The sequence below is a fragment of the Vanessa atalanta genome, chromosome 20, assembly GCF_905147765.1.
Source record: "Vanessa atalanta chromosome 20, ilVanAtal1.2, whole genome shotgun sequence".
NCBI classification, from domain to species: domain Eukaryota; kingdom Metazoa; phylum Arthropoda; class Insecta; order Lepidoptera; family Nymphalidae; genus Vanessa; species Vanessa atalanta.
Genome location: NC_061890.1, coordinates 5,900,195 through 5,922,707, shown reverse-complemented (window position 1 = coordinate 5,922,707; position 22,513 = coordinate 5,900,195). Strand labels below are relative to the sequence as shown.

Below are 22,513 nucleotides of genomic sequence, written 5' to 3'. Positions count from 1 at the left end.
TAAATAATTTTGAAGAAATAATAAAGTAATTGCATTTTTATATTATTAGCAAAAATTTATAAACAATTTAACAAAAAATCGTATAATACAACATAGTACGGAGACCGCTTCTAGAACCTGATGCGCGCGCATTTAGTATTCCATGTTTCTAAACATGGCAGGTCGCAGTGGTTTTGACGATGGTAATCTAAGGTATGATTGATAAAATACAATATTACTTGTTAAATTTACTAACCAGAAGTACTAATGGTCATTATGTTCATATATTATATTATTCACAAAAATAGTTCCGCGATATTTCCTGTAAATTTCGATTTTCTGACAGTGCGATAACATTGAATGAAAGTGGTATTTTAACAAAGCGTGCGCTTCTAAATTAATTTGTCAAAGTTTCTACGACTTTTTGTAACTATCGAGCAAATCATTAATATAAAAAGTGAGTGAAATGTGTATTTGTAGGTTATAATATTCCATGGTTATCATGACTGTGTGCAGGGACTATGGAGGCGGTAGGAGAACAGTGGGAGGCCGCCAGCTCCCGACAGAGCCTCCCTATAAAGCTTATGTCGGAAATTTACCCTCGGGTATCATCCAAGGCGACATGAACAGAATCTTTCCTGTAAGTATTCTACTCAAATCTGAATTAATTATGTCGCGACTTTTTTACCTATTCTTAAAAAATCATAATAGTGTCAAAATTTAATTATTCACATTTAACCCCATAACACTTTTTGCAAGCTTATTAAAACTGTTATCATGTTTGCATTCATATTTATGCCTTGAGCAGTGATTATGTCACTCTAGATTATTAATCATATAATTAGTCTTTTAAAACTGTAAACCTTTAAAAATTATGTGCAAAAATTAATTTATAATTTTTAATATGATCACGGTTGCCAGCCGGATCAGTGAATACAATATTTTTTGTAATTTAGTTAGTCTACTACTTGTACAATTTAAGAAGCATTTAAATTATAGTGGTAAAATATATGTATTAAATAAATATAAAAGTATATAAAAAAAATCAGAAAGTCATTTTTAAATATGTCTATAATTACACAGTACTTACTTCGTAACAAATCTTAAACCCTTAATATTATTCATTGTATTATTTATTTTTATCAAAATAAACCTCTATGAAAACTCTAATATGAATTTTATAAGTGAAAAAGGTAATATATCTTAAAATTTCTCATAAACATAGAATGATTGATTTACTAAGTATTGTTATAGTTAAAATGTCTTATTGTACAATAAGTATCGTGAAAGCCGAAATATACTTATAATAGTGCTAGAACATGACATTTTAAAAGCATTTCTAGTGACAAATAGTTCAAGGCCAGCTTAGATTCAGCGAGATTTATATCTAAAAATAGTAATTTTATAACATAAGCATTACTTAACTTTAAGAGCATGTTAAGAATATATAACATCTACACTGATAAAAATATTTCTGGTCAAATTAAATTTATCTTATTGTTGTTAGGAATACCTAACAGCTGAATCCTAATTAGAACCCTTTACATTTTAAAATCATTTTGCAATTAGTCAGTAGTTTTAAGTTTAAACCTTTGTCTATGTATCAGTCTGTAGAGAAGCAAACAGTACTTTCTAACAAATTTTTTCCTCGATAATGTGTTTTTTTTTTGTGTTTTTGAAATTTATTATTTTTGATAAAGGTACAAATTAATACGTAAAATTTTTTGATACTAAATTGTTTAATCTTTTTTCGTCAGGACCTGGCAATTAAAAATGTAAGGCTGGTTATGGATAAAGAAACGGACAAATTCAAAGGCTTCTGCTATGTGGAATTTGAATATTTAGAAGATTTGGTCAAGGCAATCGAAATGAACGGATCTCTCAACGTAGATGGTAAATTTGTCAAAATTGATGTTGCCGAAGACAAAAGAAGTGACAGGTGAGAATTTAAGATAATTATATATATTTTTGACAACAAAACATTTAAATTAGGTTAAAAGTGTTGAGATATAACACGACTAATACATTCGGATATTTTGTTCGGCTCATTATGTCTTTTAATTTGAATAACTTAAAAAGTATATGATGGTTGACCACTTTTTGGGTTTAATTAGTTATAATTATATCATAGTTTAAAGTGATGTTTATAGGGGGGTTAAAAAAAATATTTGCTTCAGTGTAAATTATTTACTTGCATGCATTACTATTTCATCTTCAAATAAATAATAAAGAGCATTGAGGCTTGGAATTGTGAGTGCGACACTATTGTTCCTTGTACTGACCAATATTTTTAAATAACATGTTTTAGCATACTTTATAGCATTTGGAATATATTACTGTATTCTTAACTTGAAATAGCCATGCACTATCTCTGAATTAACATTAAAAGAGGATGATATCGTATTTGATTGAATTGTAAAATGGAACACTGTCAAAACTTTGTTACATGTGACCAAACTATAGTTATTATAATGATGGATCTGTCAGAGCTCTATATGAATTTCCTATTCTCAAATTAAGCTCTTGTTATAATATTTAGTGCATACATTTTTAAGTGCTTACTGTTAATGACATCAAAATGTTATAATTGCAAATGTATCATATATTAGCATACCATCAAGGATTTCCGGAATTGTTTATATTTCGTCATATTAAAGTGTAGTAATATTATACAGCATTTATAGTTTTATATTACATCTTAGTTCCCTTAATATATACAACATACAATATGGTACTATGTGATTGTTGAAATGTGTGTAACTCGCTTTAAATTTTTTAATCAGGGTTAAGAAATTCGACGCATTGCCTGGTTATTTAATCTTGCTCAATATATTAAAAGAAAAGTTTTCGATATTATTAAAAATCAATGCAAATATAACAAAAGAGCAAATTTTAATCTCACAGAGGGGGCGGGTTTGACCGCGGCCGACGCGATGGGGGACGTGACGGGCCGCGCGAAGGGCGCGAAGGGCGCGGGGGTGGCGGTGGCGGCGGCGGTGCAGGTGGTGGCGGCGGCGGCGGCGGCGGCTTTCGGCGGGAGGGGCGCGGTACGTACGAGCACTTCGACGCCGCCGAGCGCCGTGCGCCGAGGACCCAGGGTGGTGGCGGGTTCACACATGGTAACATTGCTAACACGGAAAAGATTGGGACTTGTTCTAGTTTTCGATTAAATATTTTATTTTTAGTGTTTAAAAAAAAGTGGAAACTATTTTTTTTTTAAATGTTGGTGTTTTAATCGAATTTAGTACATGTAATATTTTTTTTGTCTGGTATTATTAGTTACAGCATCTTATAGTTTATATAGAATTGTGAACCTGGATTTTTATATATACATATATTGTTAGATTTTAAAATAGTTATTCACCAATACTGTTATAGTATACTTTATTGGCACAATCATCTCCATTATTTAACATATTAAATTGATTTTTTCAAAATTTAAAACTATAGTATTTAGACATACTATTTAAACAAGCCATACAAATATCTATTGTGTAAGAACCAGATTAACAAAGTACACTATTGTTATTTCTACACAAGATAAAATATTGAATCCTGTAAAGTGACTGGCGGGACTGAACTCCAGCCCAAGTGCTGGCTTCTTCCAACAGTTAGTGTAGTAGGTATCATATAAAATTAAGTAAAAAAACAAGTCTCGTCTTTTCTTTCATCTATCGCATTTCATAATATTAATACTATCATCATAATTAGTGTTTTAATCCTCATCCATCACTATAGACATATACTAATTTTGCATGCTTGATTTTTTTTCACACTTCATTTTTGGCGTTATAATAAAATTATTTATTATCTATATACGTAGATACGATAAATACATAATTATGTCAGAAGCTTTTGAAATTATACCAAAAGACTTTTAAAAGCATTTTTTTTTTAGTAAAAATTAGTTAAATTTTTTTGCAACTTTGATATATATATGTGTTAGGTTTCTGATGCAATAAATGTAGCACACACTTTATTTTTAATACAAGCAAGTACATAAAAAATAACAAAGATAAGATCTTTTGTGCACAGCAATAACGCGAAAAAGTCAAGGTCAATAATAGTAAAAAAAAACGTATCTTGTATATCCACCAAAAATATAGTATAGTATAAGTTTTAAAAGGGATTTTGATTTATATTTTAAATCTATGATGACAATAAAACATAGAAAAAGCAACAGTTGCAATCAACGGAATATGGCGTATTCTGAATAACTGGCAAGGAATCCAGTACTTATAATACAATACAGATAATAATTTAAAATTAAATTAAATTATTCCTTGAATAAAAACAGCGAATACTAATTCCACGCGGTTATTTTTTTTTTTTATTGAACTATAAACTTACTTAGAATATATATCTTGTCTATTTATGTATTTGTTTTATTATAAGTACTTTTTTCTTTTCTTTGTTGGAAATTAAAATTGAATCCCTATATCTAAATGGATCGATCGCAATATTTGTTTGTAGCTTCGATGACCTTCACCTGATCATAATCGTCTCCTGACGCGTAAACTACGTAATCGATAGTATTAAATTTAAATGTTTCGAATAGCAAAGAAATTAGCATAGATACACGTCATATATACAAAAGTAAATATGTGTGGTTTTATATGTTTCGCACTAATAAAACACACACACTGTTAGTGCTAGTACAAATATTTAATTACGAAATATATTGTTAATGTCAACTATGACCAGACAGCACATGTACTGCTATATCAAATGTTTAATATTTGAAAGTTTTATGAAAATATATGATATTTTACTTTACATGTAGTTAATAAATGATTCTAATATATATAAGAAGGTGATATTTTTTTTTTGCCATGAGTTCAAACTGTTTTGACGTTTGTTGTATTGGTATATAATATTTTATCATCGTAGGAAGCTATCCTACTTTGTTTTTTTTTTGTAAATATGTGCCTCTTGTGTATTGTGTTGTATGCATGACTGTAAGTTTGAATATGTGATTGTATTCTGCTTGCTAACTTAACTTTACATAGATTCTTTAAATTTTAAATATATTCTTGCTTATTGGTGTGTGTTGCTAAAAACCTGATTGTTTTAGTTATTATTATATTACTAATAAAAAGTAGGTATAAAATAAAATACATAACTCATGTTGGTCAAAAAGCTCCTGTTTGAAGGTTATCCTGAATTTAAGTCATGTTGATTTGTAGACATGGTTCCATGATGATTCCCATATCTGTAATAAAATATATATTTTTAAGATGAATTATCATAATTTCCCGTAAATTAAAGGGCTTTAATAAATAATGTGTGTCTAGTATATTTCTTGTGTGTTATTGTTATAACAGCTACTAATATTTTTTTGTCAGCTCGATCACCATATTATCTTATTTTTAGATTTTTTATATAAACTCCTTAAAAAGCCGTTTACTTAACTATGTCAACGTGTAAATCTAATGTAACCAGTATTGGCCCTCCAAATGATTATAAAACGAAGTGTAACAATGAAAGTTTTGTAATTAATAATAACAATATTCGAGATGCGGCAGAACGTGAGCGAGGCGGGGGCTCGAGCGGCGAGCGGTGGAACGACCGCGGCGAGCGGTGGAGCGGCGACCGCGCGGCGCGGGGCGCGTCCGAGGAGTCGCGCAGCGGCGAGTGGAGCCGCATGGGCCGCGCCGGGCCCGCGCCGCCCGCGCGCGCGCCGCCGCCGCGCCGGAACTTCGACGACATGCCCGCCGCCAGACCGGGTCAGTGGCGGCTGAAGCCCCAAACGTTAAACCGTGCCATTTCGATTGAACGATAGCGATGAATTATTTTGTTACTGCGAGCCTCACGGGTCTTGGACCTTGTCTAATTCTGTAATATATCGAATTCAAATCGCCATACAAACATTCCGGGCCTGAATTCGTCCAATCATCACTTGCGTTTATATGTGCCCGATTTGTTTTTATGATTTGCTAGAAATGATCTGTACTAGTTATTTATTAAAGGATTTGACTATATGTTCCATTAATAAAATGAAATTTGTGAATTTATTCTCCAGATACGTCTGGAAGACCAAAGCTGAAACTGGAGCCGCGAACGGTTAAGGAGCCCGTTAACTCATTAGCTTCGACCAGCCAGGCCTCGTCAATATTCGGAGGCGCGCGGCCGCGAGAGGAACGGCTCAAGGAGCTGGCGGGCGAGTAAATCCCCCTCCCTCGGCCCCCCTCCCCTCCGCACCCTCTCCTGTGTGTATATGTATCGTCCAGACGCCCGCCACAGTACACTATGTATTTACCCTCCCCACGACAAAAGTGCAGAGTTATTGTAAATGAACCAGAAAGATTTTGTTAGGTTGTGAGGTTGTAAATCATTTCTATCGTATATCTATTTTATTAGCTTTATTGAGTATCGCTTGTATCGCGCGCGACAACGCTCGTTTTTGGGCGGAGCGCCTGCACTCCACTCGGTCTACGCGTTGTATTAAAATTGCTAGTTTTCGTTGATGACTTCACGTATTGTCCGGGCTTGTGTGTATGATAAACTTAGCTTGCATAATATATTTCAAAATTCAACTCTTTAAGTAAATCGTTTCTTTTGTTTGTAATGTTGTCACTTGGGTGATTCAAACATAATTATTTTTTTAACAGTTTGGCAATATGAGATTTTAATTAATTCTCTGTTGTAATGGATTGTCTTTTTATTATTGTTTAATTTGTTAAGTCTTGAAAATTAATCATTGAATGAGTAATAATGAAACATAATTTAAGTGATGTAATTATGGTGTCATTAATAAATTAAACTTCCACGTTAATGGATTTCTACTTTATTAGATATTGTGTAATGTCATAAATTACGTGGCAGATAAAAAAAAATCGCAAAATTGTAACTGAACATAGAAAAATTAATAAAAAGTGAATTCTTTGTAACCAGGAATTTATCTGAAGTTCCAGTAAACCTTTCCGATTCCGAAATCCTTTGCTAGATCCATTAATTTATTTAGTGTTTATTATTATACATTAAAGTATTATATATAATTAAAAATAATACTATCAAAACATAAAATCGAATGTTTGTTACATAGAAAAAATATATAAAATATAATCATATTTTATTCAAATACAAAATAAGTACTGAGTTAATTTGGTATACTATATTTTTATAAGATATATCAATTAATTTATATTCTGTGTTCTATAGTGATTTCAGTTATGTTATTGACCTAAAATTTGAATGTATTGCAAATAAAAACTGATTAAACTGACATTAAAGATATTTCAAGAACACATGTTAGTAGACGTACGAGTATTGAATAATAAAACATTATACTATACAAATGTTTTAAATAAAGCCATTTTTGAGAAAAACTGGTTGTCTTATGTATACATATAATTAGGTAATACCGTAAGGACGCAATCTTTGTTAATTATCTTCTAGTTTGGAAACATAAAACTAAACTGTTGTTTTAATTTTGGCAACTCATTAAGACCATGCCCACAAAGTAGGGGTGGCCAAGTGGCTTTGGAATTTACTAAAACGCGGCAGATTAACATAAGAGGGATCTGACCTTGTATGATGATTACTTCCACCATATTATTTAAGCTTTTTATAGGGTCTTCCGGCTAGGGCAGCCCACCAGAATAGTAAAAAAAAAGATCTTCAGATATACTCAGCGCATCAGAGTAGGGATAAGGTAAGGTATGGGTTAATTACTAGCTGAACAGTGCATATTTCAATAAACGGAAGTTGTGAGCGTGACGTGAGGGAGTTCGAGGGTAGCAATTTTTTAAATAAAAACTTTTCGAATTTCGACATTCTCGTGTGCAATTGTTTTTTTTTTATTTTGAAATAATGAATGCATTGTTTACGATTATAAACTACCGGGTACTGCAAGCCAACGTGGCAAAAATCTTGTATAAAGTTAAGTCCTTGCATCTGGAGTTAAGCCACTTCACATTGTAATATTCGCCATAAATTTACTATTTTTTATAAAAATATCGTTGAATTTCCATCATTTTAGTAAATTTCTTATTCTTCTTAAGTATTTTAATGGCAACACTTTTCATTACACATTTTTTTCATATTTTCCGCATTTCACTCAAGAGAATTTGACCGATATTTTAAAATGTTTTAAAATTTAAAAAATTTAAATACTATTGCTTATTCCAATGAAAGTAGGAATAAAGGTAAACAAACATTAGATTAAGGTGTTTCATGTGATTTACTAAAATCTTCGCTATATTTTGCACTACTAAGAATTTATGATTAATAATACAAATTTGTGTTTATATTTATCTTGTGCTCGGCGTAGAAGGAAGGTATCGTGAACACGAACGTGACAACGAAATTCTGCCACACTTGTATTCCACCAACCCGCATTGGAGCAGTGTGGTGGAATATGCTCCAAACCTTTTCCTCAAAGGGAGAGTAAGCCAGCAATGGGAAATTTACAGGCCAATAATGTTATAATACAATATTATTACACTCATATCCACTTTAATTTTTCTTCTAAAATTCCGAAAACAGTTTCGTCGACGTTCATAACGCCATTTTCTTGCAAATCTATCGTGAATATCATAGATTAATAAAGCTCTCGACCAATGATATCGCGTCAATTTGCTGTGAAATATTGTTTATTTGGCTTTTCTCCTTTATGGTTGGAACTTGGAATAGAGCAGCAATACCACACTAGAATAGAGTATATTATATAACTTTATTTTGCTAATAATTATAATGGTCAGAAGAAAAATACATCTCAAAATAAAAATTGACAGATTTTCGTTTATTTATTACTTTCAATGTGGTGTATATTTTCAAAAATTCGCTACTAGCTAAAGTTACTCACGAATCGTAAGTCTTTTGAATGGGACCATCATTAGGGTTCACTTAACACTCTTTCTGAATATTTGATATGCTAAGTATTTCTATGTAATGGTTTTTGTAAATGATCTTTTATTTTCCTTGTTATCTAATTTTCTAAAACTAATGGCTAACAATGCTGAAATTAATCCCTATTTAGCTAAATAGGAGCTCCCCACCAACAACGATATCCAGTAGTAGGCTACTGGATATTGTTGTATACAATATCCAGTAGCCTACTACTGGATATAAGACAATTCTACTGGTAAGTGATCAATCACCTCATCCTATTTAGTTTGATAATGTTAAAAATGTAAGCTGAAGTTTATGTTTTTGACATTAAAAATACACAAGTGGTACAAACTTGGTGGATCATATTGATAGTTATAGATCTGTTTTTTAATCCCATATTATATTTTTACTGACATCTTTTTTCGAGGGCCTAAATTCATTTTGTAATCTATTTTAAGATAAAAACAATGTGAGGTGAGCAACCATGCTGAGCATAAAATATTCAACAAAGCAGCATAGCTAGTAAGAAATCAAACCCTGTTCTTTTTGAAAAAACTCATAATCTAGGTCTAATGAACCTAATATATTATAGCGACCACACAACTTTGTTGAATATTTTTTGATTGACATGGCTGTAACAAGGCAATTGTAGGCAAGTATACCCTAAATAATTAAAACCAAATATGTTTTAGTATTCTTTTTAATTAATTCATATATCAAGATCATCATCTGGATCTTCATCATCCCAGTCATCAACTGCATCAGGTTCATAATAAACCTTACCCTGTCCTTCTTTTATTTTACTCATATACGGTAACTTTAGTTTATGCTTTTCTAATTGCTGTGTCTGATCCATTTCTATTTTGAATGTAGTGAGATTACCAGGTGATATTTTTTCTGGCTCTTCAACTTTCTTATCGGCCTTCACAATCGGCGTTAGTTTTAATGTAGAGGCCATCCTGTCATAGGATATCATTTCTTCGCTTTTGAAAAATTTCCCATTTTTCTTTATTTGAATTGACACTTTGTAACAATTTTTACTATCATATGTTATAATACCATTTGCCATGTGATTTAAATTAACACGTAATTTAGAAGCGTTTGGAATGCAATCCGTATGTAATACAATTATTAATTTAATTATACTGCAATCGTTCTGCAGGTTTTTTATGTTTCTTAAGCATTCGTCCCAACTCATTTCTAATGCCATTTGATTAACTGAATCAATGATACAAATGACCTTCTTACTTTTGTCTGTTATTCGAGTACAATCCTCTTTTTGAAATCCTTTAAAGCATTGGACAGATTTATCTTTAAAAATACTTTGCCAACAATGTACTGGTTGTTCATAACAAAATATTTTAAGAATACAATCTGTGTTATCGATGAGTTCCGTAACTATGGGAAGTATATTTTTATTGCAGTCATCTTCAATCAGAAGTGTAGGAACAGTTTTCAGTTTAAATAAAGACATATTAATAAACAAACAATATACTATAAAAATATATAACCTCAAAATTCTCACATGTCAATTTTGTCAAATTGACATTTAATCAGTACTGCCAAATGCTGCAAATATAATTAATAATATTAATATTAATAATTTTGAAATAATAATTATTTAAATAAATATTATTTATTTAAAGAATACTATATTATAGCACATTGGTTTAACAATGATATAATATCCTATCAAAAAATATAATTATTAGAGTTAATCACTAAAATTTACTGTGAACAGAAAATAAATTGAGAACTAATAATAACACAAAGCTACCTTTCAGGGATAGTAGTGCTACCTCACCTCACCACTGAATTTTCATGTGCTTAATTTGTGTTTATAATTCATCTTGTGCTCGGCGGTGAAGGAAAACATCGTGAAGAAACCTGCATGAGTCTAATTTCAACGAAATTCTGCCACATGTGTATTCCGCCAACCCGCATTGGAGCAGCGTGGTGGAATATGCTCCAAACCTTCTCCTCAAAAGGAGAGGAGGCCTTTAGCCCAGCAGTGGGAAAATTTACAGGCTGCTAATGCTAATAATGCTAATGCAGTGCTACCTTATCTAATAAGACTGTTGCCAATCCCTTCACGAATATTAAGCTATAAGTCTATTCTACGCACAGCAACGTAATTGTAGAACGCAGTATAGTGTTAAAAGGCCTATGCCTACGTCATACGAAGAAACATAATTTTATCACATATGAGTAATTTTTAATGCTTAGTACTAGAAAATAATCAATTTGTTCATAGGTATTAGATCTAGCGAGCTAGCTACCTCATAATCATCATCAGAAATGTTAATGCACAACTGGACCCAGCTCTCTCCAAAATTGGACGATATTGCCACGCATCCGCTTTCCGCAAAGGCGGGTCCTGCCACGTTATTGAATCATGCGCTCGCGGATTCATTCTACTTTATTCTACTCCCACTACTACTTGGTAATTACAGGTTTTCACCGAGTATCTGATTTTATAGTTGAATAACTACTAAATTACAATTAAAATAACCATTTTGTCTTAGGGCTAATTTTACAACCGACGGTAAATTATTTTTGTACTATTACTATAATAGAAATGGCCGAGTATAATCACTATTTTTATTACTTACTGAATCGAAGTAATTACAGTTAACTTTACTTATTCCTACATTTTATAAAACAAAGGCCTTTCACAACTCGTCGACAAATAATTGTCCATCTGACCAAGAAAAACTAATTCGAATTGATTCGAATGGATTTTCATCAATGAAATATAACGATGATTTTGAGGATATCAGAAAAATCAAGCCCTATGGAAGTTATTGGCGGGCGACGTCTACACTAATATAATCATATGTGTATATGTTACGAGATAAACCTTTATATTTAATTACCTTTTGTAAAACAAAGTGATTATGTTCTCTGTGTAAATATGTTACTTGTTACCTATTGTACATGAGTTGAGTGTCATCACTTAATTCATCAGTCATTGTCATTGGTAATTTGACAATTGACGTTAAGCAAATATTATGCTCAATAATAATTTATAATATCAATCAAATACCTATCCAAGATGTAAATATATTTATAGATACTACTCTTAATTTTTCATCACAATTCAAAATTTTTATAAATTACAAAAACCAAAGAATTTTTAATTTAAGTTAAAGTTATAACATAAACGTTTAATCATGCTTAATAGAGTTGTGCAATATAAAACATTATTTCGCCAAATAGCTTATGTGCCTGCGTATAAACCACTAGATCAAGAAGATTTCCATAAACTGCGTGAATATCTGCAAAGACATGATAGGCTTCTTATTTTAACAGGCGCGGGAATATCTACAGAATCAGGTAAAATAATCCCAATTTTGGTATTAAAACACACATTTTTATTACGTATTTAGTTTATTTTCAATTTTAGGTATTCCTGACTATAGATCCGAAGAAGTTGGCCTTTATGCACGTTCAAATCATAAACCTATTCAGTACCAAGATTTTGTAAGGTATCCCAAAGTAAGACAAAGATATTGGGCGAGGAATTTTGTTGGTTGGCCAAGGTTCAGTTCAGTGCAACCAAATGCCACACATTATTCCATTAGAGAATTGGAAAAGGTAACCAAGAAGTTAGGTAATGTTAATTATAGTTTTATATTACTATTGAAACTATTGGTTTATACATGCACAGCGATTTTAAGATTATTGGGATCCTTATGTACTTGGTTATGTTATAATTATTTACCTATTTTATATATTTAATGGAAATATTGATTTCGACATAATTAAAAGGTAAATTCAATACTATGATCTGAAAATAAGATCACCGAGACTTATGAAAATGTATTATTAATGCAATATTTTTATATATATAATATCTTCTTTTGTATTTGTAGTAAGTTTAATTTCATATATAATTTGTTTATGTCTTGTACAAAGTATTATAAGGTGAATTCTAATTAAAATGTAACTTTTAAGGCTGGCAAAGTAACAGCAGTTGTGACGCAAAATGTAGATAGACTGCATCATAAGGCTGGTTCAGAAAATATTATAGAACTTCATGGAACTGGTTATATTGTGAAATGTATGAAATGCCCTTATGAAATAGATCGATTTAAACTACAAGAGATATTGCTTAATAATAATCCTGGCATGGAAAGCAGCTTTAACATGATTAGACCTGATGGAGATGTGGATTTGTCTAAGGTATAAATTATACGTTTTACTAATATAGTCAAAAAATTAGTTACTTACTTTATGAATCCTATCCTAATTTTTAATTCTTGTTATGTATCCTGGTGAATGAAAACAAAAAATATCCAATTTTTGTAATGTTAATAATATTCCTTTGAGATAGTGATATAATTACCACAACTTTATTATTATGTTATAAAAAAAATAATAAATAAACTGATGTTAAAATTTTACATTGCAGGAACAGGTTGACAGATTCCAAACACCATTATGTCCTAAGTGTGAAAGTCCACTTAAACCGGATATTGTATTTTTTGGTGACAATGTTCCCAAAGAAAGAGTGGAACAAGTGAGACATCAAGTGTCTGTCAGTGATGCTGTGTTTGTGTTAGGATCTAGTCTTACTGTTTATTCAAGCTACAGAATAATTTTGCAAGCAAAAGAGGAAAACAAGAAGATAGCTGTATTAAACATAGGACCAACGAGAGCAGATAACATTGTAGATTTAAAGATATCAACAAAGTGTGGTGAAATTTTGACAGATTTGTGTAATTCTATAAACAAAACTATTTGATGTTATATAATTTTATCCAATGAAAGTTTGTGATACATTACCTCATATTTGTAAGATGGTTTTATTAGACTGTTAAATGATTTTAAATAAAATGAAAACAATCATTAAATAATATCTTGTTTTAATTGATTATAAAAGCAAGAATTAATACAAATTGATAATTTATAAATCAATCAGTACTGACCAAAATTATTGACTTTATACTATTACTATTGTAAAAAAATAGCATAGTTACATTTAAATGACACTGTGCTATTCTTTTTCACAAATGAAAAGGGAGTCTTATAAAGATAAAAATAAAGTAAGATTAATATGTTTAAATTACATTCAAATTAAAGATGGTAAAAATTGAGACAGTGAGATCATTCTAAGGCTATTGAAACACTTTTTAAGTATTTATTAATTAGAGAAAAGGCTTATCATTTATGCTTAGAAACTTGTCAAAAAGGGTAATAAAAATGATGTGCAGCACAACATTCAACAGAGTGTTTTCAATTATTGTGCCATGCTTTGGTATTCATAAATTATAGATGTAAATAATTCTTACATTGGTAGATTAAGATTGAAGACCTTGGACATGTTTTAATCCAAAGATTTTATTTTAATTATTTTATTAATATCTAAAACAAATAAAGAACATTAACTTATTTAAAGCCTAACCTTATTAAAAAAACTTTTGACCACAAACTTTGCCATCATATTGGTCATGTGTATGAGTTATTACATCTTAAGCATGTAGTCCAATACCACAAGGTTATGCATGTAACTCATAAACATCTTTTTTAACAATAGCTGAAAATCTTATTAATTTTATCACTGCTAATTTGGAAGATAATAAAATTTTCATCCTTACAAATATAAGAATTTTTGAAATACTTTTCGTACATAAACACTTAGTTTATGGCAGTGATGAGAATTATTGAAAAAACTCTTAACAAATAAGGAACATACAGACTTCACAATAATACAAAAGTCAAATAACTTATTTTATTTATATCAATATTTGAAGTAAATGCGGGGCGAAAAATGTGAAGGAAACAAAGCAATAGTGCATCCATTATTCTTCTGCGTCGTCATCATTACGTCCTACAGAAAAAAGACAACCGTGGCAGCACAGTCACTTTGTGTCTTTGGAGAGTAGTAAATTGTATGAGACTATCGCTCGGTGCAGTCTCTATGTCAATGTTTCAATTACAAATTTAATTGATATAAGTTATGAGGCCACATTATCATAATGTAGTTCTTAAATAGGCCAGGTTTCATTTATTATTTTGATATCTTACTTATCTTCCATACTTTTAAAAATTACAAAATTTTTATAAACATTAAAAAAAATTTTTGATCATTAAGTTTTTACTAAACCATAATTGATTTATAACACATTTAAAAATATCCCTATTCATGCTTGTGTCACTATTGTTTTCAGTTATTGGTTAATATCCACAGAACTTCATCATAAACACATACAAATTGCAACACAGCAGTCTTAACATCACAATGAATTAGTTTCACATTGTAATGTTTTGTCACTACAATAAAACTGTAATACTAAACGAGGATCAGAATTGTCTATTGGAGGTAACATTATAAGAAGTAGTCAGCTTGAGGTTTTTTAGATGGTACGCCTCGAGCCTCCTGAGGGGCCGCTTCAAATATTGTGAATTCTCTTTGAAGACTCTCATTGAGTTCTAATATTGCAGCTACATTGCCGCATCTGTTTAAAAAAAAAATATATATATACAACTCTCTCATTTAAACTGTCCTTTTTATAATATTATTTAAACATAAACATTCCATGCGGTCAAGATTTATACAGTAATAATTTTTAATTCATATTTGTACATATATTTAAGCACTTAATGTTATCAATTCTTATAATAAATATTTTAAAAAATTAAACATAGATTGATTTTTAACTATGTACATAATTTAAAAACTTAAGATCCTTTTAAAAGGATATATATTAACATAATAGTTTATGTTAATATCCAGGCTAAAAGTGTGTTCTTTTTCTTAAAATAATTAACTAAAAATTAAAAAAGCTCCAAACTTTGAAAAAAAAATAAAATTATATATATGTATACCTGTAACAATAGTTGGGAGCAGACCAGACAGTAAGGACAGTCTCATTAAAGTGCCACTTGTATCCTTCCATGACAAGCTGGTGAGCACGGCAAATCATATCAATATCATTGGCCACATTGAATTGAGCTACCACATCTGAACCAAACAGGTAACCAGCACCTCGTGGTGACACTCCCCAACCTTGTGTATCTAGAAAGTCAATTTATTATACAATTAAAGTAATATGTAATTATAAATTATTATGTAGTCTAGTTTCACACTACATGAGAAAAACTAAATCGTTTTGTGATTGTTAAATAACTTTTCAATTTGAAATAAGTTATTTTTCAAAAGATGATATTATTTTTGACAAATTATGAGGGTCTTAGTTTCTTTAGTAATTAAATAGTATATTTAAGTTTTCTTGTAATCTGTTTTTTACTTGTTGGCATGTGAATGAACTATAATGCATATAATTAAAAAGTATTAAAAAAAATTCTTTACCTTCAGGGTCACTCCACAGCAAGTCACACATAGCTCCATCATGAGGTACTTCTTGTTTACGATCAATGGTTCTTATTTGGTCTAACGTGTGTATTGAAGGGCTCAACCCACCATGAACACAAAATATTCTCCCATCTATTATAGCCGATAATGATAGATAGTCAAATATTTCAGTGCAATATCTGGAAAAAGATATGATTATAATACAGGTAGATATGTGTATGAAATGTTAATGATGATCAGTAAGAACTAAATTAATTTGAAAATATATTTTTATAAAATAAATATTATATTTTTTTAATGAAAGGTTTAAATTGATTGTTAAATTTAGAATTCCACTATCAAAATAAAATGTTTTAAATATCTTACCTCCAGACAGTAATTGATCCATATTTCCTTAAGCATTCATCATAAAAGCCATATACTTGTGTAATTTGTCTTGACTCGTGATTGCCTCTTATCAAGGTTATGCGATCTGGATAACGAACCTAGATAATTTTCAAAAAAAATATTATATACTAGTTAGCAGTCAATTTTACTATATACAAAAATTAAATAGTATGCTTAATATAGAAATATATTGATATTTCCGCCTTACTTTCAATGCTAGTAATAATAAGAATGTTTCAACTGAGTAAAACCCTCTGTCCACAAAGTCACCCATAAATAGATAGTTGGTCTCAGGTACATCCCCGCCAACTTTAAAGAGTTCTTTGAGATCATAAAATTGACCATGAATATCTCCACACACCTGGAACAATGTTATTTGATTCGAAAATGCCTTCATTAAGATCTTCAGTAACATTAACTCATAAAAACAGAGTATAACATTGCTAAGTATGTAACTTTATAAAAATCAACATTTAGAATAGATTTATAGATGATAATATAAATAGGTTTGTTGTCCAGCATTGATTAAATAAAATATAGTAATCAATTTTTTAACACTCCATTCAATTTATTTTTAAAATGGGCAACCTTTTGATTGACCGAGAAACATTGACGCTTTAAGAAATATCTCTTGAGTGGGTGGTATCTACCCAGACAGCCTTGCACTAAGCTTTGGTGTTAAGACATAAGTACTAATTCTGATTTTTATAATTATAATGTATAGAAAATTATATGAGTGGTACAGCATGTACTATTGCTTTTTTCAAACTGATACATATAATTTATTGTTTGTGTAATCATGTCCAACACAAATAAGCTTAGAGTAAATTGTTTATGTAGAAAATTTATTTAAAAAAATATATATTTTTTTTAAATTAGATTGAATTGAATACATTATCAAACAGCATCTTATTAATATTATAAATGCTAATGTTTGAATGGATAGATACTTGTTACTCAATTACGACAGAAAGGCTGATCGGAATGGAATAAAATTTGACATAGAGATACATATACTCTGGAATAACAACTATAAAGAATTGTATTGTAGTTGAAAGGTACAAGGTTACAACATATACTTACCACATAGTCAAAAATATTCTTGTTTATCAATGTCCTTACTCAAAATAAATAAAATTGGAAAATACAGTTAATTTAAAATTATAAAATATATATAGCAAAACTTCATATTGTCTTTACTGTGACATATTCAGACATAGAAGTCATATTTTTTAAATAAGGAGAAAGCACTTTCCAAAAGATATAGGAGCGATATTGATGTACGTTGTAAATTTTGAACTCCACATGTTACTTTTCAGGCCAGTTCATTTATTATTATTAGATGATAACATTTTATGATACTTTTTTATTATTTCCAACCTGTTGTCCATGTTATAGAGTTTTTATGAATGAGGTCATTTTATATACCGTGACAGGAGAGTCGACTCGTTGGACGTTGCTCTCTTCAACAAGGATCTCGCGGGCTTTCGCACAGAGGGCTTTAACCTCTGCCTCCATTATAATCTCACATCTTTTCAATTGTTCGATTTGACGGTCTAAATCACTCGTATCAGACATCGTTGCAAATTATAACGGGCTAAATCTGCAAACATTGAAAACGTAAATGGAAAAAGAGGGTACTAATACCATTGCTTCCTTCGTTTTGCATAACAATGGTGTCAACTGACTCGATGAATGAAAAGATTTTATATCGTAACTAAAGTATATTTGATGATGGCAAAAATGGGATACTTACAAATAGAATTTTCACTTCGTTTTTTATAATATAACCATTAGCAATATCTATTATTTTACCTACAAACAATCACAAATTATCATTTATTCATAGAGATTGGAGATCTTAGAGAAGCAATAGAGTATAGATTTATAAATACAGATAATAGTATAGACACAAATAAACGCTATGTGCAATAAAAAAAAAGAAATAATTGTTAGTTTAATAAATAATCTGAATAATTTCAAACCTACGATGGTATGATTATATTAATTTTAATCAAGTTTTATGGAAAATTCGTTAATAAAATTAATGGGCTATCTTTAATCATTTCATTAATTTATATTTATTTTTATACAGTGATTTAGAAAAAGATATTACTAGAGATACAAGAGACTAAAAATATAAAGTGAAACAATATCCGATGACTATAATTGTAAGCCTGTTAAAAATTTGTTAAAAATTGCCTTTGCCGAACGTGTGGTGCCGACGGTTACCTGTGCCAGAATTGGGAATCGGCGCGCGCAGCACAAACTTTTCTGACAGTTGACGATGACGGAATATTGTGTAATAAAATTATCGTCGTGTGTGTAATGTGTATGTTATTGTTGTTTTCTACTTGTCAAATATTGTGTACTCCAGCGGCGCGGGTTTTATTGTTGTAAATAATATCGATTTAGTGAATATTGATTAGTGGTTTTGTGAAGTGCATTTGTTTTTCAAGAATATGGGAAATATACATACCGTGGGCCCGAATGAGGCGCTAATAGTATCAGGTATGATTATTAAATTGTTTTCCTCGTTCATTATTACATATATTATTCAGGGAATACAACAATTGACCTAATAATACTTAAAAAAATATTGTTTTAAGATCGGTGTCAGGAGATTAAACTATTGAGATAAGCGATGTGTCATCATTAATACTCTGCATAATACAATTTTCCCCATATATATGAACTGGCCTACAAGGCCATCGTTTAATTTATGATTTCAAACTTAACTAATGCTAGTTATCTACATGCTGGCGTCTTTTTAGTACTCATTCTTAGCACTCGTAATCACGACATAAATATTCCTAATACATATTGTAACAAACTTCGTGAGTGTTTTCATATTCATAGATATGCAATTAAAAAAAAATAAGTATGTATGAAATGTTCGTTGGAACGTTCGTGTGTTTTTATTTAGCTGTGATCGTCACGTATTTGTGCTCGCTGCGATATAAAATGTAAATTACTTTAAAAGTATTTCAAGAGTTCGTATCAATGTGTTCTACCCGTTTAGTAGATGGACATCTAAAAATAATCTGTATAGCCAAGAAATAGGACATTAACAGCGTTTGAATATTTTATAGAATTCTACTTTTTATTTTTATCTTTATTGAACAGTGACAATGTATTATTTTAAGATAATATGAAGTGTTAGCTCAAAACTAGTCAGAACTTATCGCGAAATGAAGATTAGGAAGCAAATATATGGACTGTCAAACGTCGGTTGTAAATAAATGTTCATGATAAATAAAAGGCATGACGTCATCTAATAATATAATTATTTACATTATTTTAACATTAACCTTAAATTTAATTTAAAGCCCATGTATTTTTTATCATATCTGCACATTTCTCTCCGATCATAATCGCTGGTGCATTTGTGTGCGCCGCTATGGTATTTGGTATAATGCTGCTATCCGCCACCCGTAATTTTTTTATTCCGTATACACGTAATTCTGGATCTACTACTGCTTCGGGATCCGACGCAGGACCCATTTTACACGTGGAGATCTGATGGTGAAGGGTCATTGTAACGGTTCTAATAGCACATTCCCAATAACTGTCGGTGCCAAAATCAAACTGCTTACAATTTGGAAATTTTTTCTTATACAAAGTCGCTCCATACTTCTGGAATGGCGGAGTATTAACCATCCGTATAATATATCGTATACCGGCTATCATTGTTGCAACGTCTTTTGGATGAGTCAAATAATTTCCATACAACTTTGGATAATCAAAGGGATTTTTTGATCTGAGTCTCAGGTATCCTTTCGATTTTGGATGTAATAACATAAAAAGTACTGTAAAGCTTTCAACATCTTCTATCGGCTTATAAACATCTTTGTATAGCCAGTCGGCCATATGAATTCCGCTAGCTACAGCACTACCTTCATCTGAAGAAAATGAGGCGCATCCTTCGAATAATTCCAAATCAGGAAAATCCTCTTTTTCATCAGATAAGTTAGTTTTGATATATCCTATAGTTTCTATTCCAGCTAAAGATGAAAATGGTCCGTCTCCAAATTGAGTATATTGTACCATATTTTCAATGTTACTTATTTTTCTTTCCACTAATGTTAGCCTTGTCGAATTTAAAGTAAATACTATGGAAGGAAATGTTATGTGATCGTACAGGGATTCTCCGACTTTGAGATCTTGTATCACGGGAATGCCCATAGATTCTAAATGTGATCTAGGACCGATTCCTGATAACATAAGTAAATGAGGAGATTCAATAGGACCAGCTGACAGAATAACTTCTTTCTTAGCACGTATTTTGTATCTCTGTCCGTTCCTTATAAATTCAACACCTGTAGCTGTTTTACTTTGTGGATCAATCAATACCCTAGTGACTTGGCTGTTAGTTAGTATGTGTAAATTTTTTCTTTTCTTTTTATTATGTAAAAACGCCTTAGCGCTACTCATCCGTATACCACGACTGATAGTTGCTTGAATGTGATTGAAACCGAAACTGTCGGGACTATTATAATCAACTCGTCTGTTTCCTAATAACTTTGCAGCATCCAGAAAAGCTTTTGATAATTTTGACCTAGAAAAAAACAATAACTTTTAATATTTTGTATTTTCAAATCGATTTCGTGCGAACGGCTTAAGTTATTGCGGACATTTTTTAAAATTCGTTTCTTAATTGTTGGAGAAGATTATTATTATTACTTACCGGAATGGAATATCCTCTACAGTCATTTCACCACTTCTGCCGTGCCAAGGCGAATCTCTAAATTCTCGGAGATTTGCTCGCTCCGATTTAATATAATAAGGAATTACATCGTCATATGACCTGTAAATAAAATATTTATAAGTATATGTATCAAATTGCATCTTTCATTTTGGTTTATATAAATAATTAATTGTAACAGTAACCACACAGTGACGGAGAAAATAATAGTCTGTCACGTTATGTCGAATAGTTGAAAACAGTATAGATTTTAACCGACACTATTAATTTAACCGGTGATGGTGGTAATGATTGAACAGTGGAGATAGAAAAAACCAAATAATCAGACAATAATAAAAAAATACAGAAAACTAATAAGATCAAATATTTATTACAATTATGAAATTTAAATTTCATGAAATATGTTCAATATTTAAATTCGCTATTCGTCTAACAGCATATCAGTTGAAAAAAATCAACATAACTGCCCCTTATAACATGTGACAAAATGTTTTGCGCATACTCACTTTGGGCACCCGTTACCAGAAACAAGTATGCGCCAAAAAGTTTATAAAATAGTAATTGCAAATTATTCGAACACACGCAACTCGAAGGAAAAAAGTCTACAAGATTTGTTATAAATTTCCGTTACTAATATCTTGAACTACGGTTAAAAAAGAAACAGATATTCTCTCAAAAGTTCTCATCTTGGAGTCAACTAGTTAAGAAATTATGGAAAACTCTCATACAATACTTATGCAGACGCAATGCTTCGCGTTTTAATATATATTAAGGGGACTACATGAGCTAAATGCAAGTTTTATAATGCAAAAAAGTATATGATCCAATGCAGTAAACCAAATGAAAAAAATATATGATAATCTTCAGGATACATGCTAAGTATTTGTTATTTTGAAAACATGGTGTAATTAATTTGGTACGATAGAAAAAAATCACAAAGTTACCTCTAAAAAGATCTTTTAATCAATAATAACTATACTTATATACGTTCCATAATTCTGGTTTTTTGTCAGATTATTCTACAAGCAATATACTATTTAACCTGGGTGTCACTTTTTTAGTAAAATCAATAGATTTTTTTTAAATCCGATATTCTTATTTTCGAACAAAATGCGTACGCATGTGTGCGTAAACGCCGTGTACAGACAATGCCGGCCGAGGCCTGATGCTATACAGACGTGTCGATCTTTTCGCCGCATCATTCATTACGTTACGAGATATTTTTTTGTAATTTTAATTGTAAATTCATTGTTTCATGTTTTCTTATAATAAATTTTATTCTTTCTTGTAAA

The 22,513-nt window shown here is 30.6% G+C and overlaps 5 protein-coding genes across 7 annotated transcripts in view; 3 read left to right on the top strand and 2 right to left on the bottom strand.

Moving 5' to 3' along the window:
- The first annotated feature begins 113 nt into the window (after window positions 1-113).
- LOC125071955 (eukaryotic translation initiation factor 4H-like) lies at window positions 114-6,947 on the top strand. Of its 3 annotated transcripts, none has more exons than XM_047682404.1 (6): window positions 114-192; window positions 496-619; window positions 1,737-1,918; window positions 2,884-3,026; window positions 5,505-5,705; window positions 6,002-6,945. In XM_047682404.1, the coding sequence occupies exons 1-6, from the start codon at window positions 143-145 to the stop codon at window positions 6,145-6,147; spliced, it is 846 nt and encodes a 281-aa protein (XP_047538360.1). In that variant the 5' UTR covers window positions 114-142; the 3' UTR covers window positions 6,148-6,945. The 3 variants fall into 3 exon arrangements, with proteins under 3 accessions (XP_047538360.1, XP_047538359.1, XP_047538361.1); XM_047682403.1 differs by having other exon boundaries at window positions 5,496-5,705; XM_047682405.1 differs by having other exon boundaries at window positions 143-192; window positions 2,884-3,098; window positions 5,496-5,705; window positions 6,002-6,947.
- A 2,548-nt stretch (window positions 6,948-9,495) lies between these two features.
- On the bottom strand, window positions 9,496-10,342 carry LOC125071886 (elongator complex protein 5). The gene has a single exon (XM_047682305.1). It carries the CDS (start codon window positions 10,283-10,285, stop codon window positions 9,521-9,523), a length of 765 nt encoding a protein of 254 aa, XP_047538261.1. The 5' UTR covers window positions 10,286-10,342; the 3' UTR covers window positions 9,496-9,520.
- Window positions 10,343-11,785: 1,443 nt separating this feature from the next.
- LOC125071760 (NAD-dependent protein deacylase Sirt4) lies at window positions 11,786-13,670 on the top strand. Its single transcript, XM_047682122.1, has 4 exons — window positions 11,786-12,147; window positions 12,218-12,408; window positions 12,769-12,996; window positions 13,226-13,670. The coding sequence occupies exons 1-4, from the start codon at window positions 11,985-11,987 to the stop codon at window positions 13,556-13,558; spliced, it is 915 nt and encodes a 304-aa protein (XP_047538078.1). The 5' UTR covers window positions 11,786-11,984; the 3' UTR covers window positions 13,559-13,670.
- An 861-nt stretch (window positions 13,671-14,531) lies between these two features.
- On the bottom strand, window positions 14,532-18,402 carry LOC125071759 (serine/threonine-protein phosphatase 4 catalytic subunit). The gene is made up of 7 exons (XM_047682120.1): window positions 18,273-18,402; window positions 17,945-18,119; window positions 16,725-16,877; window positions 16,496-16,614; window positions 16,127-16,308; window positions 15,643-15,832; window positions 14,532-15,272 (listed from the first exon to the last, which is right to left on the bottom strand). Exons 2-7 carry the CDS (start codon window positions 18,092-18,094, stop codon window positions 15,143-15,145), a joined length of 924 nt encoding a protein of 307 aa, XP_047538076.1. The 5' UTR covers window positions 18,095-18,119; window positions 18,273-18,402; the 3' UTR covers window positions 14,532-15,142.
- Window positions 18,403-18,804: 402 nt separating this feature from the next.
- Window positions 18,805-22,513, top strand: part of LOC125071746 (flotillin-2) — a 251,237-nt gene continuing 247,528 nt past the window's right edge. The window contains exon 1 of the mRNA XM_047682104.1: window positions 18,805-19,027. Coding sequence (XP_047538060.1) covers window positions 18,979-19,027 — 49 coding nt within the window. The 5' untranslated portion in view covers window positions 18,805-18,978. The remainder of the gene's footprint in view (window positions 19,028-22,513) is intronic.

What these genes read in the sequence shown, in the direction of transcription:
- LOC125071955 (XM_047682405.1), top strand. Translation starts at nt 143, where the DNA reads ATGTTTCTAAACATGGCAGGTCGCAGTGGTTTTGACGATGGTAATCTA. An exon ending in GAAGACAAAAGAAGTGACAG is followed by an intron (nt 1,919 to 2,883) that starts GTGAGAATTTAA and finishes TTAATCTCACAG; the next exon opens with AGGGGGCGGGTTTGACCGCG. An exon ending in TGGTGGCGGGTTCACACATG is followed by an intron (nt 3,099 to 5,495) that starts GTAACATTGCTA and finishes ACAATATTCGAG; the next exon opens with ATGCGGCAGAACGTGAGCGA.
- LOC125071886 (XM_047682305.1), bottom strand. Translation starts at nt 10,285, where the DNA reads ATGTCTTTATTTAAACTGAAAACTGTTCCTACACTTCTGATTGAAGAT.
- LOC125071760 (XM_047682122.1), top strand. Translation starts at nt 11,985, where the DNA reads ATGCTTAATAGAGTTGTGCAATATAAAACATTATTTCGCCAAATAGCT. An exon ending in GGGAATATCTACAGAATCAG is followed by an intron (nt 12,148 to 12,217) that starts GTAAAATAATCC and finishes TTTCAATTTTAG; the next exon opens with GTATTCCTGACTATAGATCC. An exon ending in CCATTAGAGAATTGGAAAAG is followed by an intron (nt 12,409 to 12,768) that starts GTAACCAAGAAG and finishes GTAACTTTTAAG; the next exon opens with GCTGGCAAAGTAACAGCAGT.
- LOC125071759 (XM_047682120.1), bottom strand. Translation starts at nt 18,094, where the DNA reads ATGTCTGATACGAGTGATTTAGACCGTCAAATCGAACAATTGAAAAGA. An exon ending in GGATCAATTACTGTCTGGAG is followed by an intron (nt 16,309 to 16,495) that starts GTAAGATATTTA and finishes ATCTTTTTCCAG; the next exon opens with ATATTGCACTGAAATATTTG. An exon ending in GCTCCCAACTATTGTTACAG is followed by an intron (nt 15,273 to 15,642) that starts GTATACATATAT and finishes TTTTTTAAACAG; the next exon opens with ATGCGGCAATGTAGCTGCAA.